Raw genomic sequence first — 20093 nt, 5'->3', positions numbered from 1 at the left:
TCAAGGATTAGAAAAGACACCTGTTTCCAGACAAGACATAGGACAGGGGTGGCCCTCCGGCCATGATGGGAGTTGTAGTTTTGTACCAGCTGGAGGTTCCCATCCCTGTTATAAGCTGTAGCTCCAAAAGATGTCGGTGCATGCTGGGAGTTGTAGTTTGCAGTAACCGTTCTCATCCTCGCACCTAGGTGTCTGTTTTTGTGCTTACACCATAATAAATCTCGTGTTTTACCCTTTTCCTGCGAACCATTGAAATCCAATGATTTATCAGCTTTGGCCTCGTCCTGTTTTTATGGTTCTGGTGGTTTCTTAGCTGCTTCCTGCTCGATGTCGCAAGATCAGCCTGCGCCACCTAGATTACAGGAGCGGCCCCAGAGATCAGCAGATAGCCGGGCGGCCATGTGCATCCTGCCACCGCAGACAAGGGCACCGGCCAAGACCGCTTATTGGTGCAAAGAGATTGTGTCCCCCGTGATAAGTGAGTCTGCAACTCTGACACCACTCAGCCCCAGATCATGTGACCACTATTCACCAGGATTTCCCAGAATCCTCTGTGCTGAAGTTGTCACATGTAGTATGAACGCTGGAGACTTCATACAGTCCAGTACAATCTGCAGAGTGTATGCCGCATGTGAACGGGACCTGAAGAGTCCTGTGTTTTTTCGGGGAGATAGTCTACGGCTTCTCTCTTATTACTGACAGTTCTTTTCTTCACTTGTGAGGGTCAGTTCCTCGGTGAGAGACTGTCCGGTGTGAGACGCCCCCGACCACACGTCACCTTCACAGCTCGCTGGTCTCCTGACTTCTGAGAAATAAGAGTGTGTTGTATGAGCAGGGAGCCGCCATCATGGAGGAAAGTGAAAGCAGCTACCGAGTCCTCCACTCTTGTCTCCCTGCATGGTGGGGTGGTATATACTGCGGTGGGGTGGTATATACTGCGGTGGGGTGGTATATACTGTGGTGGGGTGGTATATACTGTGGTGGGGTGGTATATACTGCGGTGGGGTGGCATATACTGCGGTGGGGTGGTATATACTGCGGTGGGGTGGTATATACTGCGGTGGGGTGGTATATACTGCGGTGGGGTGGTATATACTGCGGTGGGGTGGTATATACTGCGGTGGGGTGGTATATACTGCGGTGGGGTGGTATATACTGCGGTGGGGTGGTATATACTGCGGTGGGGTGGTATATACTGCGGTGGGGTGGTATATACTGCGGTGGGGTGGTATATACTGCGGTGGGGTGGTATATACTGCGGTGGGGTGGTATATACTGCGGTGGGGTGGTATATACTGCGGTGGGGTGGTATATACTGCGGTGGGGTGGTATATACTGCGGTGGGGTGGTATATACTGCTTATCGTCTGCTCCACTATGTATCATGATACACCCATCGCTGCTTATTCCCTATTCCCCACCTGAGGTGCAAGAGCTATCGGGTTATGTATAATGTATGTAATGTGTACACACACACACACCCCTCTTCACTCCATCTGGTGCGGCCATATATTATGTACTTATCATCTTAGGAAATATATATATCTTGAAGCTTTCCATCGTGCTTCTTTTAGGTTTCTTTTGAGTATCTAAGTGATCATTATCAAAAATATTTCAGTGCGTTTTTTTTTTAATGATTAGACTGTTGAAGTTAAAAAACAGGTTCCTCTGCCCCCCATAACCCCCCCCCCCCCCCCCCCCCGCCGCTTCCCTCCCTGGGGTTCTCGGTCCCTCTATCCTCTTCTGTGCTTCTCTGTCCCCCTCTCCTCCTCCGGGGTCCTCTGTCCCCCTCTCTTCCTCCTCCTCCGCTCTCCCCTGTCCCCCTCTCCTCCTCCTCCGGGCTCCTCTGTCCTCCCTCCTCCTCCTCTCCTCCTCTGACCCCCTCTCTCCCACCTCCGCTCTCCCCTGTCCCCCTCTCCTCCTCCTCCGCTCTCCCCTGTCCCCCTCTCCTCCTCCGCTCTCCCCTGTCCTCCTCCGCTCTCCCCTATCCCCCTCTCCTCCTCCTCCGCTCTCCCCTTCTCCTCCTCCGCTCTCCCCTGTCCCCCTCTCCTCCTCTGCTCTCCCCTGTCCCCCTCTCCTCCTCCTCCGCTCTCCCCTGTCCCCCTCTCTTCCTCCTCCGCTCTCCCCTGTCCCCCTCTCCTCCTCTGCTCTCCCCTGTCCCCCTCTCCTCCTCCTCCGCTCTCCCCTGTCCCCCTCTCTTCCTCCTCTGCTCTCCCCTGTCCTCCTCCGCTCTCCCCTGTCCTCCTTCGCTCTCCCCTGTCCTCCTTCGCTCTCCCCTGTCCTCCTTCGCTCTCCCCTGTCCTCCTTCGCTCTCCCCTGTCCTCCTTCGCTCTCCCCTGTCCTCCTTCGCTCTCCCCTGTCCTCCTTCGCTCTCCCCTGTCCTCCTTCGCTCTCCCCTGTCCTCCTTCGCTCTCCCCTGTCCTCCTCCGCTCTCCCCTGTCCTCCTCCGCTCTCCCCTGTCCTCCTCCGCTCTCCCCTGTCCTCCTCCGCTCTCCCCTGTCCTCCTCCGCTCTCCCCTGTCCTCCTCCGCTCTCCCCTGTCCTCCTCCGCTCTCCCCTGTCCTCCTCCGCTCTCCCCTGTCCTCCTCCGCTCTCCCCTGTCCTCCTCCGCTCTCCCCTGTCCTCCTCCGCTCTCCCCTGTCCTCCTCCGCTCTCCCCTGTCCTCCTCCGCTCTCCCCTGTCCTCCTCCGCTCTCTCCCCTGTCCTCCTCCGCTCTCCCCTGTCCTCCTCCGCTCTCCCCTGTCCTCCTCCGCTCTCCCCTGTCCTCCTCCGCTCTCCCCTGTCCTCCTCCGCTCTCCCCTGTCCTCCTCCGCTCTCCCCTGTCCTCCTCCGCTCTCCCCTGTCCTCCTCCGCTCTCCCCTGTCCTCCTCCGCTCTCCCCTGTCCTCCTCCGCTCTCCCCTGTCCTCCTCCGCTCTCCCCTGTCCTCCTCCGCTCTCCCCTGTCCTCCTCCGCTCTCCCCTGTCCTCCTCCGCTCTCCCCTGTCCTCCTCCGCTCTCCCCTGTCCTCCTCCGCTCTCCCCTGTCCTCCTCCGCTCTCCCCTGTCCCCCTCCGCTCTCCCCTGTCCCCCTCCGCTCTCCCCTGTCCCCCTCCGCTCTCCCCTGTCCCCCTCCGCTCTCCCCTGTCCCCCTCTCCTCCTCCTCCGCTCTCCCCTGTCCCCCTCTCTTCCTCCTCAGCTCTCCCCTGTCCCCCTCTCTTCCTCCTCAGCTCTCCCCTGTCCCCCTCTCTTCCTCCTCCGCTCTCCCCTGTCCCCCTCTCTTCCTCCTCCGCTCTCCCCTGTCCCCCTCTCCTCCTCCTCCGCTCTCCCCTGTCCCCCTCTCTTCCTCCTCCGCTCTCCCCTGTCCCCCTCTCTTCCTCCTCAGCTCTCCCCTGTCCCCCTCTCCTCCTCCTCCGCTCTCCCCTGTCCCCCTCTCTTCCTCCTCCGCTCTCCCCTGTCCCCCTCTCTTCCTCCTCCGCTCTCCCCTGTCCCCCTCTCTTCCTCCTCAGCTCTCCCCTGTCCCCCTCTCTTCCTCCTCAGCTCTCCCCTGTCCCCCTCTCCTCCTCCTCCGCTCTCCCCTGTCCCCCTCTCTTCCTCCTCCGCTCTCCCCTGTCCCCCTCTTTTCCTCCTCCGCTCTCCCCTGTCCCCCTCTTTTCCTCCTCCGCTCTCCCCTGTCCCCCTCTTTTCCTCCTCCGCTCTCCCCTTTCCCCAGCTTCTCCGCTCTCTCCCCTGTCCTCCTCCGCTCTCCCCTGTCCCCCTCTTTTCCTCCTCCGCTCTCCCCTTTCCCCCGCTCCTCCGCTCTCTCCCCTGTCCTCCTCCGCTCTCCCCTGTCCCCTGCTCCTCCTCCTCCGCTCTCCCCTGTCCCCCGCTCCTCCTCCTCCGCTCTCCCCTGTCCCCCGCTCCTCCTCCTCCGCTCTCCCCTGTCCCCCGCTCCTCCTCCTCCGCTCTCCCCTGTCCCCCTCTCTTCCTCCTCCGCTCTCCCCTGTCCCCCTCTCTTCCTCCCCCGCTCTCCCCTGTCCTCCTCCGCTCTCCCCTGTCCCCTGCTCCTCCTCCTCCGCTCTCCCCTGTCCCCCTCTCTTCCTCCTCCGCTCTCCCCTGTCCCCCGCTCCTCCTCCTCCGCTCTCCCCTGTCCCCCTCTCCTCCTCCTCCGTTCTCCCCTGTCCCCTGCTCCTCCTCCTCCACTCTCCCCTGTCCCCCTCTCTTCCTCCTCCGTTCTCCCCTGTCCCCCGCTCCTCCTCCTCCGCTCTCCCCTGTCCCCCTCTCCTCCTCCTCCCCTGTTTAGTAGGAGCACTAAGTGAACTAGATAAAGGGATGGACACAAACTTGCTTAGCACCATAAAGCAGCCTCCATGACACTTTCTCTTGGGGTCTGTATGACTTTGTTGTTGTGATTTGTTTTCTGTCGTACAATCTGCACAATCTTTATCTCCCCTGTTTCCACACATGTCTGACTCGCAGGATCAGTCAGCGGCAGGTAAGGCTGAAGCGGCTGTGATCTGGGCTTGGCTTTTCCCCGGTCATATATAGTTATTAGTCATGGCCATGTACACAGCGTGTGTCACTCAGGATTGGTGTGAGCCGCTGGGAATGCCACCAAATGTCCCCTGTGCATGTTGTGAGTGTGACGCCGGCCGAATACCTGCTGAGCGTGCATGTTACATGCCGTGTGTCACTCATTGTGTCATGTCCCTCAGCCCTTACAGCCATACGACCACCACCATCCTCAGCATGAACGTCAGCAACTCTTCTTACAGAGACATAAAAATTTTTCCATTTACACTCTCCTTTCTGCCCAACAGATTCAGTGTCTACAAAGTCAGAGGGGCCTCCCAGACCAACGCACTTTTGACGGCATCCATATCGTCAGTCACATGATCGGAGACGACGTGTCCTTCCATTCCTCCGATGAAGACTTTGCAACCGGCTCTCTGCCGTCGGCAGGCGTTCACTACGGCCTGGCCAAACAGCATGGGAAGATGGTCCTGGTCCCGTCAGATCTGGACAGCAGCGACAGTGACCCGGAAGATCTGACCATCATGACGGATTCTAACGGAGTGGTCCCCAAAGCAATGGCGGCAAAGAGAACAGAGTCTTACTCCACCACCGTGTGACCATCACTGTGACTTTATTTTTTTTATTTTTTATTTTTTTTTTAAACCAGACGGTCACGAGCATTAAATGTTACAGTCCGCCGACCATCGTCTCCAGACCCAGCATGTATAGAACTCCTACTTGCCTTCACTATTGCCAAATGTTCACCATTGCCATACGGCGGACGAAGACGTTCAGCGGACATGTTTGTCATTCAGTATTATCAGAACAAGGCGCTTTTTTTTTTTTTAATGTTTGATCAAGCAGGTGAGGGCGGCCGTTGATTCTGACCGCTCGGTCGTTCTTCCCTTCACCTGTATAGATGAGAAACCTGTGCAATATTTTACGCCTGTTGAACAAATATGTATTTCTGTTAAGGTTTGGACGTATCTGGTTCTGACATATCGCACACCGCATCATCCAATCCTGAACCCACCGGCTCGTCAATGGCTGGACGCCCGACATCACATCTGATGGCGCCAGTGTCGGACTTTATTTTTAACTTATCAAAAGACATTAAATCATAGAGACTGGTCCAACACTCCACTGATAAGAGCGGTACGGTACGAGCTCGGGCAGGCCTTGGTACGGGACTGTTCACACACGGCAGACTAAATTGTTGCTAAATTTTCTAGATATCCATTCCTTTCAATGCAACATGTGACCTCCCACTAAGTATCAGGATTAGCTGATCACTTAGAGCGGAGTCCATTGGATTATATCATCGATGTGACCCAAGTTAGTGATTGTCCAGGATAAGGAGATCCTCAGACACCATTGTGCTCCTAATCTCTTAGGACACAGCCAGTGGCAGACTCTTGTCCCTAATCCTGGACAACCCCTTAAACCAGCAGAGCTGCGTCATCCGCCATGATAACACAGGTCCTGCATCTGGGGCCTGGATCTCTAAACCCCCGTTTTGTTTTTTCAGAGCCAGAATAGGATCCAGCCATATGGAGAAGTAAAAGTTTTTCTTTTATATTTCCCAATCGATATGAATTTACTCCTGGCTCAGGAAACTGCATCAAAAAAGTGTGATTACTTTAAGGGGAAACCGATATCGTTTTGGATGGGTTTTCAATGAGCTTCCCTTTATATGGAACCTCCAGCATTCACTATATTGGGAGATCATATCCGATCGCGGTCACCATTGCAATGTTGTCACCCGTCTCCTCCGGACGCAGAAATTTTATGTTTTAGGCTTTTCTGCCGCCGGTTATTTTAACTTTGAACTCTACAGAAACACGTCTACAAATCACTGTGCGGAAGCGTCCGACATATTAAGCTGCAAAATGAGACCAAATGTCGTCGTCGGTGATTGAATATTTTTTTATGCCTTTTTCATGTTTTAGTTGTGTGTTTTTGATGTTCACAGAAAGGTCAATTCATGTTACGTGTCGGATGTTTGTACATAAATTATACAGATTTCACAGCGCACGAGGCGCATCATCATTTTTTTTACTGAGAATGTAAATGTGGAATTCTAAGCGATTCCTGTATCATAAGAGTAAAAAAGGGCGATTTTCCTGTAAATAGAAATGTTTCCCGGTAGCGCAGAACACTAAGGGCCCTATTCCACCGGACGATTATCGTTCAGATTATCGTTAAATCGTTCGAATCTAAACGATAATCGTTCGGTTGAAATGCAGTTAACGATTAACGACCGAACGAGAAATTGTTGATCGCTTTATAAGACCTGGACCTATTTTTATCGTTGCTCGTTCGCAAATCGTTCGCATTGAATAAGACATCGTTCGGTCGTTCGCAATAGATACGAACGCAATAGCGAATAAATACGGAAGAAGAAACGATCGCAATTACGATCATAAGTAACGATTATCGTTCCATGGAAATGAGTGAACGTTTTTAGGTCTTTCGCAATAGCGGTCGTTTGAGATCGTTAATCGTTAACAATTATGCTAACGATAATCGTCCGGTGGAATAGGGCCCTAATCCTATCCGCCAGAGAGGCGACAGCCAGGCGTTACACCTCACCTTACAAGAAGCTCAAACACTATGGATGGAAATCTTTTAACATTATATATATGTATATGTAACTAAAATAAATTTTTTCATGATTTAAGTTTGTGGTTTGTGGGTTTTATCTGCTGTCACTGCCGGCTCTTTAGTTTATTTAGTGTTTTTTTTTTTTGTTTTTTGTTTTTTTTTTGGTAATGAACCTGGAAGCACTGCAATACCCGGTCATCGCCTGGAGAGGACACGGCCAGCTCTCCCATGGTCCCAGATCTGGGACGTGTCCAATATTAAACTGATAAAAACAGATACTACACCTGATCTTAGCCAAATGCTCAAGAAGCAATAGTTTATTTAGATTTTTGTTTTTTTCTTAATTTTGGGGCAAAGTTGTTTTAAAATTTTTTTTTAACACAATGGACTAAATAGCATGAACTAAATAAGTGGAGACCACAGGATCACCAAATGTTGTAAAAACAGCCCCCCCCCCCCCCCCCCCCCCCCCAAAAAAAAAAAGTTTGTGTACCAAAGTCAGCAGTGAATCCAACAGAAAAAAAAAAAGTCCTCTCCTCACCCCCCCCCCCATCCCATTTGAATCCACGTCTGGTTTTGGCACAAACATTGCAGTAGCCGTTCCACAACTGTTTCCAGCCTAAACCATGTTCAATAAATAAGTTATTTGCCCCATCCACTCTAAAACCCCTTCTGCCATTTTTCTTCCCTTTCAGGCTCCTGCTCCTTCTCCGGGCTCCCCTGTCCCCTCCTTCTCCTTCTCCAGGCTCCCATGTCCCCTCCTGCTCCTTCTCCCAATCTCCCATATCCCCTCCTGCTCCTTCTCCAGGCTCCCATATCCCCTCCTGCTCCTTCTCCAGGCTCCCATATCCCCTCCTGCTCCTTCTCCAGGCTCCCCTGTCCCCTCCTGCTCCCCTCCTCCAGGCTCCCCTGTCCCCTCCTGCTCCTTCAGGCTCCCCTGTCCTCTCCTTCTCCAGGCTCTCCCGTCCCCCCCTGCTCTCCTCCTCCAGGCTCCCCTGTCCCCTCCTGCTCTCCTTCTCCAGGCTCCCCTGTCTCCTCCTGCTCTCCTTCAGGCTCCCCTGTCCCCTCCTGCTCTCCTCCTCCACGCTCCCCCGTCCCCTCCTTCTCCAGGCTCCCCTGTCTCCTCCTGCTCTCCTCCAGGCTCCCCTGTCCCCTCCTGCTCTCCTCCAGGCTCCCCCGTCCCCTCCTGCTCTCCTCCTCCAGGCTCCCCTCCTCCAGGCTCCCCTGTCCCCTCCTGCTCTCCTCCTACAGGCTCACCCGTCCCCTCCTGCTCTCCTCCAGGCTCCCCTGTCCCCTCCTGCTCTCCTCCAGGCTCCCCTGTCCCCTCCTGCTCTCCTCCAGGCTCCCCTGTCCCCTCCTGCTCTCCTCCAGGCTCCCCTGTCCCCTCCTGCTCTCCTCCAGGCTCCCCTGTCCCCTCCTGCTCTCCTCCAGGCTCCCCTGTCCCCTCCTGCTCTCCTCCAGGCTCCCCCGTCCCCTCCTGCTCTCCTCCTACAGGCTCTCCCGTCCCCCCCTGCTCTCCTCCTCCAGGCTCCCCTGTCCCCTCCTGCTCTCCTTCTCCAGGCTCCCCTGTCTCCTCCTGCTCTCCTTCAGGCTCCCCTGTCCCCTCCTGCTCTCCTCCTCCACGCTCCCCCGTCCCCTCCTTCTCCAGGCTCCCCTGTCTCCTCCTGCTCTCCTCCAGGCTCCCCTGTCCCCTCCTGCTCTCCTCCAGGCTCCCCCGTCCCCTCCTGCTCTCCTCCTCCAGGCTCCCCTCCTCCAGGCTCCCCTGTCCCCTCCTGCTCTCCTCCTACAGGCTCACCCGTCCCCTCCTGCTCTCCTCCAGGCTCCCCTGTCCCCTCCTGCTCTCCTCCAGGCTCCCCTGTCCCCTCCTGCTCTCCTCCAGGCTCCCCTGTCCCCTCCTGCTCTCCTCCAGGCTCCCCTGTCCCCTCCCGCTCTCCTCCAGGCTCCCCTGTCCCCTCCTGCTCTCCTCCAGGCTCCCCTGTCCCCTCCTGCTCTCCTCCAGGCTCCCCCGTCCCCTCCTGCTCTCCTCCTACAGGCTCACCCGTCCCCTCCTGCTCTCCAGGCTCCCCTGTCTCCTCCTGCTCTCCTCCTCCAGGCTCCCCTGTCTCCTCCTGCTCTCCTCCTCCAGGCTCCCCTGTCTCCTCCTGCTCTCCTCCTCCAGGCTCCCCTGTCCCCTCCTGCTCTCCTCCTCCACGCTCCCCTGTCCTATCCTTCTCCAGTACCTCCTGTCCCCTCCTTCTCTCCTTCTCCAGTACTTATCATCTGCTGTGTGTCCTGCAGGAAGTGGTGTGTTCTCTCCAGTCTGACAGTGCTCTCTGCTGCCACCTCTGTCCATGTCGGGAACTGTCCAGAGCAGCAGCAAATCCCCATAGAAAACCTCTCCTGCTCTGGATATCCATAGATCCAGGGTGTGGGGTTGGTGTGCAGTGGTTGCTAGAGGTCCCTAGACTTAGGGTGTGCATCCCCCGAAAGTAAGACTCCCGCTGCTGCCACCTACCACCACCATGCCGCTAAGGAGAGGGAGGTGGTGGGTCGTTTAGTTATGCTGGTTTGTGGTGACAACTACTATAATCTATATAATATACAGTGGTAACTTTGGTGTAAGAGCTCACAGTTTTTCAAAATAGTGACTTGGTGTAAGAGCATTGCTTTGGTGTAAGAGCTCCCTGTACTGGGTGGGAGGGGGAGTGGGGGAGGGGCATGGTTTGCATAGCGGGGTCTACAGCCCTGTACTCTGACCCAGGAAGTCTCCATCACCTTCCAAATCATAGCAGATCCACTTCAGGCTGGGGCTTACATCAGGGGACAGGACTGTGGAGGTAATCTCTCCATAGCTGTAACCCCTCTCTCCCCGGACAGAGAGTGCTGCATGTATGTGCCCACATCTCCCTGCTCATTCCTTCATGCTCCCTGCAGTCTCTGTCCGCCCTTGTGTTTCCCATCCTCTCCATTACTGCACAGTAACTTATAATATCACAGATTCTGCTGTTTCTCATTGTTCCATCTCTTCTACATGTTATTCAGAATAATAATCAGTATATTTGGGGGGTGGAACCAATTGTCTGCATTTCTATGATTTCTTATGGGAAAATTTGCTTTGGTGTAAGAGTGGATTTAGATTACAAGCGCCGTCCTGGAACGTATTATGCTCCTAATCCAACGCACCACTGTGTATGTGTGTATATATATATATAATACAGTGGTGCCTTGGATTACGAGCATAATTCGTTCCGGGACTGTGCTTGTAATCCAAATTCACTCTTAAACCAAAGCAAATTTTCCCATAAGAAGTCATAGAAATGCAGACAATTGGTTCCACACCCCAAAATGATTTATTATTCTGAATAACATGTAAAACAGATGAAACAAACATTCAAAAACAGCAGAATCTGTGATATTATAAGTTACTGTACAGTAATGGAGAGAAAGGGAAACACAAGGGCGGACAGAGACTGCAGGGAGCATGAAGGAATGAGCAGGGCAGATGTGGGCACATACATGCAGCGCTCTCTGCCCGAGGAGAGAGGGGTTACAGCTATGGAGAGATTACCCCCCCACAGTCCTGTCCCCTGATGTAAGCCCCAGCCTGAAGTGGATCTGCTATGATTTGGAAGGTGAGGGAGACTTCCTGGGTCAGAGTACAGGGCTGTAGACCCCGCTATGCAGACCATGCCCCTCCCCCACTCCCCCTCCCACCCAGTACAGGGAGCTCTTACACCAAAGCAATGCTCTTACACCAAGTCACAATTTTGAAAAACTGTGAGCTCTTAAACCAAAACGCTCTTGAACCAAGTTACTCTTAAACCAAGGTACTACTGTGTGTGTGTGTATATATATATATATATATATATATATATATATATATATATATATATATATATATATATATATATATATATATATATATATATATAATCCAAGGTACCACTGTACTACTATAATTTCTACATATAATAAATATTCATTTCTTGTTCAACAATAAGTGTGACGATTTCTTCATGGAAAATAATACCCAGCGCATCTTTGGGAGCAAAAATGAGTAGAAGAGACTGTTATTTTTGGGGGATTACAGTATTCCGTCACTCCCCTTATGTTGTATAAGCAGATTAGATGGAAGCCGCTTCCTTTGCACCATTTTGCTTTTCTTATGTCTTCAGGTGAACATCAAAGTTGGGAGCGGCGGATCCTCCATCCTGCTTCCTCCACTGCGGCCGGGCGGCTCTAGCTAACACCTCAGCATTACGACACCGGCAGATAAGGCTCCTGCTGTGCGCACAGTAGCTGCAGCCCAGAAATAAGCAGAATAAGCACAGTAGCCACCAGACATAGGACACTGGCCGTATCTCCTCCGTCTCTCGTCTGGCTGCTGTCTGCGAGATAAATCTGCCACCGTGATCAATGAGGATCCATAACCCCCCAGATCCCACCACAGTCACAATCTACCTGTGTATTCTGCTGCACATAGAAAATATCAATGGGACAATCACACATCCGGAGAGCCACATTAATAATAATCTCTTTATAGAGCCACACCATATTCCGCATCGCTGTACATTAATCATCCCTCGTATTGGTCCCTGTCCCCATTAGAGCTGTGTATGTGACAATACAGACCCCTCGCAGCGTCTCCCCCCTGGGTCTATGGATATCCGGCACTCGCCGCACACCCCGGGGCTATGGATATCTGGCACTCACTGCACACCCCGGGTCTATGGATATCCGGCACTCGCCGCACACCCCGGGGCTATGGATATCCAGCACTCCCCGCACACCCCGGGGCTATGGATATCCAGCACTCCCCGCACACCCCGGGGCTATGGATATCTGGCACTCACCGCACACCCCGGGTCTATGGATATCCGGCACTCGCCGCACACCCCGGGGCTATGGATATCTGGCACTCACCGCACACCCCGGGGCTATGGATATCTGGCACTCACCGCACACCCCGGGTCTATCGATATCCGGCACTCGCCGCACACCCCGGGTCTATCGATATCCGGCACTCGCCGCACACCCCGGGTCTATCGATATCCGGCACTCGCCGCACACCCCGGGTCTATCGATATCCGGCACTCGCCGCACACCCCGGGTCTATTGATATCCGGCACTCACCGCACACCCCGGGTCTATCGATATCCGTCACTCGCCGCACACCCCGGGTCTATCGATATCCGGCACTCACCGCACACCCCGGGTCTATCGATATCCGGCACTCGCCGCACACCCCAAGTCTATGGATATCCAGCACTCGCCGCACACCCCAAGTCTATGGATATCAAACACTCGCCGCACACCCCAAGTCTATGGATATCAAACACTCGCCGCACACCCCAAGTCTATGGATATCCGGCACTCGCCACACACCCCGGGTCTATCGATATCCAGTGACTTCCTGCAGGACATACAGCAGCTGATAAGTACTGGAAGACTGCAGTTTTTTAATAGAAGTAAATTACAAATCTCTGGCACTTACTGGCACCAGTTGATTTGAAAGAGAAAAAAAATTGTTGAACAACACCTTTCATTTGCAGATGTTTGCAGAATTGTATGCCCTGTTTTGATGCAATTGTTGCGCGCAGTGCTGCATCTCAGGCCACGCCCCCTCCGTGTGGCTCCCGTGCACCCGTTATTGGTGCTGACACATTGGTACATTGGCTCAGTATTTGTTCCTTCTGGAGGTGAGATCATCTGCAAGATTTTTCCCATGAAGCATTGGGTGAAGTCTCCATCCACCATCTGGGTCTCCTGTAGTTGTGCGCTGTGGCTGCCATGTGAGCTGGACCTCGGCTCTGACAACATGCGCTCGTCTACAATGTGCAATTTCCTTTTGGTAAAACGTTTCCTTTTTTACTGTTGGCAGAAATCTGTCGGCTGCTTCTTGTGTGATTTTTCTTCTTCTTCCTCAGTCTCCGTACACATCACATACTGGACCGTCTGGTTTGCCAGGTATCAGGTCCCTAATATACAGTCCGCTTATCGGCAACGAACCTTCCTAGAACGTCTCCTTCGGCTGATAATCGTGAGAGCGATCAGCAGAGGAGGAAACACCTGATCCTGCGCTGATCGCATCGTTCGTGGATGTCAACAGATGTGCGGCCGATAGTAATATATTTAAATGGCCGCACAGTTGGTGCACTGCGGCCGTGTAATTAATCTGATCCCATGGCCGCATCTCGCTGATCTGCGCACGTTTGCAGCCACAGACGGCTGGAGATCAGGAGCCTAATTCTCCCTCATCCCAAGTTTTATATCATTCACTTTATATCACGAACCTTAACATCCTCCGGGCCGATTGTCCAATATGGCGACAATCTGTTCACATCAAAGATCCTGGTAAGAAAAACACCAAGAGGAAGATGAAGAGGGGAATCTGTGGTAACCGAGAAATCACCTCTATCACTGGTGTCGTGTGTATAAAAAAACAGGAAATCACAGCTCAGTCACAGGCGACACGAGCGGCGGGCGAGTAGTGGAAAGAATGACGGCGTCTGAACGTTAGACCTGTATCTTACCATTATACTCTATGGGGGGGGGGGGTCACGTATCTACAGTCATACATGAAAAACAGATAGGGATTCCCCTACAGTCCCTGCTCCCTCACATTCTGCACTCAGTCCTGCCCAGATCAATCATTTAAAGTGATCTTGTAAAGTCAAACTCCCACTGATCCTTCAGACCGGCACGGTACGCCGCATTCTACAAAGAAACCTGACTGCCCGTTGCCTCACCACATCGATCTGAAGAACAGATGGGAGTTCAACTTTTTGGATAGGAGAGTCAGGAGATATCACTCTTATTGCAGTCCATCACTCCAGCGCTGAGATAAAAGCTTTCTGCAGAATGGGAGATAAAGCTCATGGGGCGTCCCCGTTGCTGAAGAAGCCCAGCAATGTTCTATCTCCTGGGGTCCCTGTGCCTGCTCTTTGAGCATTGCTGGTCAGGGGACCAATCTAAAGCTTATATCTCAGTGCTGGAGCGATGGACTGAAACAAGAGTTAAGGGGCATTCACCCATTCCGTGATTACGGTCTATGCACGGATGATGTTCTATATACCAGAATGCAGAACTCCCAGGATTATCATTCATTGTGACGCCAGGAGCTCCGAAACAGTTTAAATCTTTGCACTACTGTACTGACATGCAATTTTCCCAGGAAGCCTTGTGTGTAGAACTCCATAACCAGCTGGGTCTCCCCCACTACCAATATATCTGCAATAGAATGGTGCTGTATATGATTTCTCTGCTTCCTCCCCTGCTGACCCTTCCTACACTCCTATGGAATATATGAGGCTGGGGGGCCGCTGTGTCACAATGTTACTAATCTATCACTTCACTACAGAAAGGGTTAATGGGAGGCGAGTCTGGAGCGGGCGCACTTTCTGATTTAGTCTGGAGCAGAGCCGCTCGCCCACCTGCGCCCGATATAACCGCGTCCATATCCCAGGGAAACAAGCCGTCATTATCTCCTGCCCCACCGTTTATTTTAGGACCCGATTCTGGTTTCTTTGCCAGAAACCACTAGAGGTTATTTCGGTTTTTTATTACACGCGTTCGTCTTCGCTTTTTCGTTGTTGACATAAAATAAATCTGCAGGTCGGAGTTTTTAGAGACTGAAATGATTTGCAGAGACTTTAAATCTCTATAAGGAGGAAGAATCCAGCAGCAAATCCCATTACCATGAATTAAGGAGGAAACCTGCAAACATGTTCTGCAGGGAACTGGTTCCAGGTAAGGATGGCGTCCTGGTGGGATCCCCGCCGGGCCCGCTGCTTCAATGCTATTTAGTTCCTTATTCTATGTTGAATATTTTTTACTGCTTTGTGTTATATCATCATGTTTTATGCTGTAACTATGTTTTTTCCAGGTTCAGCTGTGAGCAAAGGGTTAACATATACACTTATATGCATACATACACATTCATTCAGAGAATCTTCTAGCGAAGGGGAGGAGCTTAACCCTTGACCCTTCTGAGAGCTGAAGGAAGAAACTGAGCAGGAGAAGGAAAGAATTACCCAGCATTTCCCTAGGACCTTACTGGGCTTCAGGCCGGGCCTAGGACTAAGTGGCGGATAAGCTACAAAACTTCAGATACTTGGAAACTCCAGAAAAGTCTGGAAGGTAAAACAATAAGACGACTATGAGGTTAGACATTGTGTCAGATGCCATGTCTTCGTAGTTGTGTTCTGAGCCCGGACCACATGGTCAGGTTCGATTAGCCTGTCCTGGGTGTGAAGACGTCCTGTGAAGATTTACACTCCTTTGTCTCTTATTCCCACCCATCCTCCCAACATATATGTAACGTGACTAATAAATTATATTTACAGATTGTGAAGGATTGTGATACATGGGGTGATACTGTATCCCACAGCGATGTGATGCCGTATATGTGATGCCAACAGCTGCTTCCGTATAACCAGGAGGGAACAGGAAGACAAGGACAGCTTCTGTCCGCTCCCTGGTATCTTCCTGGTTTCTGCCCGCTCCCCGGTATCTTCCTCTCTTCTGCCCACTCCTCGGTATCTTCCTGGCTTCTGTCCGCTCCCCGGTATCTTCCTGGTTTCTGCCCGCTCCCCGGTATCTTCCTCTCTTCTGCCCACTCCCCGGTATCTTCCTGGCTTCTGCCCGCTACCTGGTATCCTGGCTTCTGCCCGTTCCCCGGTATCTTCCTAGCTTCTGCCCACTCTCTGGTATCTTCCTGGCTTCTGCCCGTTCCCCGGTATCTTCCTAGCTTCTGCCCACTCTCCGGTATCCTCCTGGCTTCTGCCCGCTCCCCGGTATACTGGCCTCTGCCCGTTCCCCGGTATCTTCCTGATTTCTGCCCGCTCCCTGGTATCTTCCTCTCTTCTGCCCGCTCCCCGGTATCTTCCTGGCTTCTGCCCACTCCCCAACATCTTCCTGGCTTGATCCCCAGTATCCTGGCCTCTGCCTGCTCCCCGGTATGTTTCTCTCTTCTGCCAACTCCATGGTATCTTCTTGGCCTCTGCACGCTCCCCGGTATCTTCCTGGCTTCTGCCCACTCTCTGGTATCTTCCTGGCTTCTGCCCGCTCCCCGGTATCTTTCTGGCTTCTGCCCACTCCCCGGTATCTTTCTGGTTTCTGCCCGCTCCCCGGTATCTTCTTGGCTTCTGCCTGCTCCCCGGTATACTGGCTTCTGCCCACTCTCCGGTATCTTCCTGGCCTCTGCCCGCTCCCCGGTATCTTTATAGCTTCTGCCGGCTACCCTGTATCTTCCTGGCTTCTGCCTGCTCTCCGGTATCTTCCTGGCCTCTGCCCACTCCCTGGTATCTTCCTCTCTTCTGCCCACTCCCCGGTATCTTCCTGTCTTCTGCCTGCTCTCCGGTATTTTCCTGGCACCTGCCCGCTCCCTGGTATCTTCCTCTCTTCTGCCCACTCCCCGGTATCTTCCTGGCTTCTGCCCGCTACCTGGTATCCTGGCTTCTGCCCGTTCCCCGGTATCTTCCTAGCTTCTGCCCACTCTCCGGTATCTTCCTGGCTTCTGCCCGCTCCCCGGTATCTTCCTAGCTTCTGCCCACTCTCCGGTATCTTCCTGGCTTCTGCCCGCTCCCCGGTATACTGGCCTCTGCCCGTTCCCCGGTATCTTCCTGATTTCTGCCCGCTCCCTGGTATCTTCCTCTCTTCTGCCCGCTCCCCGGTATCTTCCTGGCTTCTGCCTGCTCCCCGGTATCTTCCTGGCTTCTGCCCGCTCCCCGGTATCTTTATAGCTTCTGCCGGCTACCCTGTATCTTCCTGGCTTCTGCCTGCTCTCCGGTATCTTCCTGGCCTCTGCCCGCTCCCTGGTATCTTCCTCTCTTCTGCCCACTCCCCGGTATCTTCCTGGCTTCTGCCCACTCCCCGGTATCTTCTTGGCTTCTGCCTGCTCCCTGGTATACTGGCCTCTGCCCGCTCCCCGGTATGTTCCTGGCGTCTGCCCACTCCCTGGTATCTTTCTGGGCTCTGCCCGCTCCCCAGTATCTTTCTGGCCTCTGCCTGCTCCCCGGTATTCTCCTGGCCTCTGCCTGCTCCCGGGTATCTTTTGGCCTCTGCCAGCTCCCCAGTATCTTCCTGTCTTCTGCCCGCTCCCCGGTATCTTCCTGGCCTCCTCCTGCTCCCCAGTATCTTTCTGGCCTCTTCCTGCTCCCCGGTATCTTCCTGGCCTCCTCCTGCTCCCCGGTATGTTTCTGGCCTCCTCCTGCTCCCCGGTATCTTCCTGGCCTCTGCCCACTCCCCGGTATCTTCTTGGCCTCTGCCCGCTCCCCAGTATCTTCCTGGCCTCCTCCTGCTCCCCAGTATCTTTCTGGCCTCTTCCTGCTCCCCGGTATCTTCCTGGCCTCCTCCTGCTCCCCAGTATCTTTCTGGCCTCCTCCTGCTCCCCGGTATTCTCCTGGCCTCTGCCTGCTCCCGGGTATCTTTTGGCCTCTGCCAGCTCCCCAGTATCTTCCTGTCTTCTGCCCGCTCCCTGGTATCTTCCTGGCCTCCTCCTGCTCCCCAGTATCTTTCTGGCCTCTTCCTGCTCCCCGGTATCTTCCTGGCCTCCTCCTGCTCCCCGGTATGTTTCTGGCCTCCTCCTGCTCCCCGGTATCTTCCTGGCCTCTGCCCACTCCCCGGTATCTTCTTGGCCTCTGCCCGCTCCCCAGTATCTTCCTGGCCTCCTCCTGCTCCCCAGTATCTTTCTGGCCTCTTCCTGCTCCCCGGTATCTTCCTGGCCTCCTCCTGCTCCCCAGTATCTTTCTGGCCTCCTCCTGCTCCCCGGTATCCTCCTTGCTTCTGTGTCAGTGACACCACTGGGGAAATTGAGAATTATAGTGTCTATACATATCAATGGGTTGTCTGTGTAACACAGGACAGGACGGGTCCTCCATAGAGAGAGACGCTCATTGTAACCAATATCTGTTCTGGCCAAGAGATTGTGACCGTAGGATCCTCCTCTATTGGGATAGATTGTGTCTGTGTCCTGGTGCAGATGCTGAAGTCCGATCCATGAGAATCACTGGTAAAGATTGTACTGACATAGAGGGACGTCATCATGGTCTCTGCCGAGCGTCCCCATCCTCCCCTCCCCCCCTTGCACCATCCTTTTTTGCTCTTCCTCCCCCAGTTGTGCTGGTGTTGTTCACACTTTGGATGCTATACAGACATCTCGTGCATCGTATTCCGGCCGCCTGCTAGCACTGGCCATTTCCTCTTCACACTTTTGAGTTTCTCTCATTTGTTTTTTATTTACATCAAAATTTCAAAAAAGATTTTTATTCATAAAACTGAAAAACTCAACTCCCAGTCGTCTCTGATTTCACAGCTGCTCTGCTCCCATAAAGGTAAGATCCAGAGGAGGCTGAAGGGACAGAGGAGTCTGGAGGAGAGTGAGATGTCTGGCAGCGGCTTATCTGTCCTGTCTGCATTCAGAACATGTAAATTCACGGACAAGCCAAATGTTCCTGTGTATGGAGGGGTAGGAAGACGGAAAGACACAGCTGTCACATGTGTCGGTACCTTACATAGTAATCTAATATATTTATGTGCTTTAAATGGTTGCTGTCATTTCAATCCCTATCCCTCCATGTAATCTCCTATGTAATTCCTGGTGTCTGCTGTCCATTGCTTGTTGTTACAGGAAGTCTGTCTCTAGTAACAGTTACACCAAGACAGAACACAGAAATGGGGCAGGGCTTATATAATGCTTTTATTTATTTATTTTTAACAATAGATTAAACTAGAAGATCCAAAGATACTTGCACATCTCACAGCAGAGAGGCTGCCTCACCACATCCTCTCACAGAAGAGGCTAGCTCTAAGGCTGCCCTAAATATACTAAGCTCCTCAGTAGAGAGGCAGGACAAGAATAAGCTCTTCCCTCCCTCCCTGCTCACAGCCATACCTGGTACAGTATAAAATAGGGCAAATCAGCGCAGAACAGCATAGATATCAAAGTCAGATGACGCCCGACCACAGGCCCAGCAGGGATCGCAGTGGGACATGGCATACGGATTAAGTTTAGCTGCTGAGGCCTGAGAATCAGGTGTGATTGTTTTATGGGAGACATGTATTGAGACCTGGCTGCCCGGTGACCGGGTCAAAGCCCCAGATCTGGAGCGTGCGGTGGGGTTGGAGGAAGTAAGTGAACCCGTCTACATTTGGCTGAACCATTGCTAACTGATCCATAACGTTCCCCCAGCGAGCAGAGACGATCAAGTGGTTACCAAGTGGTTGTCTGTGGCTGAGACAATGCAGTGAGGAGATCTGCGTTATCTGTGTCAGGGTCACGCCGTCTGATGGTGCGGCTGGTGCTGCTATTACAGGTTACATGCTTCTCTTAAAGGGGCCATGACCCTTACATAGACATTGTGCACTCTTTATGTCAACAACAATGATTGGCTGGGGAGAAATTCCTCCCGAAAAGCAGATTATGGTTCATAAGGATCCTGGGGGTGCAGCACATGGACGGGGTCGGATGGGGTTAGGATGAAGATCCCCGGGGGTGTCATCATAATGCAGAGACTGGTGCAGTACATGGACGGGGTCGGATGGGGTTAGGATGAAGATCCCCGGGGGTGTCATCATAATGCAGAGACTGGTGCAGTACATGTGTGGTGACCCCCGGTGTGGAGGGTACAGCCGGTCATTTGCCAGATGGTTAAGCATGACGCCAGTCCTGTGGTGGTTGTCCGAGATACAGCCAGGCCCAGTGAGGGTAATTTGTCCTGACGCCAGTGCCAGTTGGGCACACAGGTTTGGTGGCACGCCAGCTTTTATTTTAAGGGGCCGTCTATACCTTGTTCCCCGGTGGTCAGTGTCCTGCCGGGTTGTTGCTGGGTCCCTTGGGTACTTATCACGGTGGTCCGGAGTGGAATAGTGACCCACCCGGACTATTGGCACCTCCACCCACAGAAAGGGGAGATGACCTAAGGAGTGTGTGTGTGCTGTGTCGGTGCTTGACAAGGAATCACAGAGTCTCTTTAGCATAAATAGAATCTGGTTTACTGTGAAGATACGTGAGGTCGGCAGCAGATAATACAGCTTTGCTTTGA

At 53.1% G+C, this 20093-nt stretch overlaps 1 protein-coding gene and 1 pseudogene across 1 annotated transcript in view; one reads left to right on the top strand and one right to left on the bottom strand.

Annotated features, from left to right (window-relative positions):
- Positions 1–6141, top strand: part of LOC138789101 (ecotropic viral integration site 5 protein homolog) — a 108320-nt gene extending 102179 nt beyond the window's left edge. Inside the window, exon 20 of the mRNA XM_069967684.1 lies at positions 4773–6141. Within this exon, the coding sequence (XP_069823785.1) occupies positions 4773–5084 (312 nt within the window). The 3' untranslated portion in view covers positions 5085–6141. The remainder of the gene's footprint in view (positions 1–4772) is intronic.
- A 1087-nt stretch (positions 6142–7228) lies between these two features.
- Positions 7229–7385, bottom strand: LOC138790175 (U2 spliceosomal RNA; annotated as a pseudogene).
- Positions 7386–20093: the final 12708 nt, after the last annotated feature.

This window comes from Dendropsophus ebraccatus, chromosome 4 (assembly GCF_027789765.1).
Source record: "Dendropsophus ebraccatus isolate aDenEbr1 chromosome 4, aDenEbr1.pat, whole genome shotgun sequence".
Classification (NCBI taxonomy): Eukaryota; Metazoa; Chordata; class Amphibia; order Anura; family Hylidae; genus Dendropsophus; species Dendropsophus ebraccatus.
Note: the sequence above shows the minus strand (reverse complement) of the source record. Positions and strands in the feature narration are given on the sequence as shown.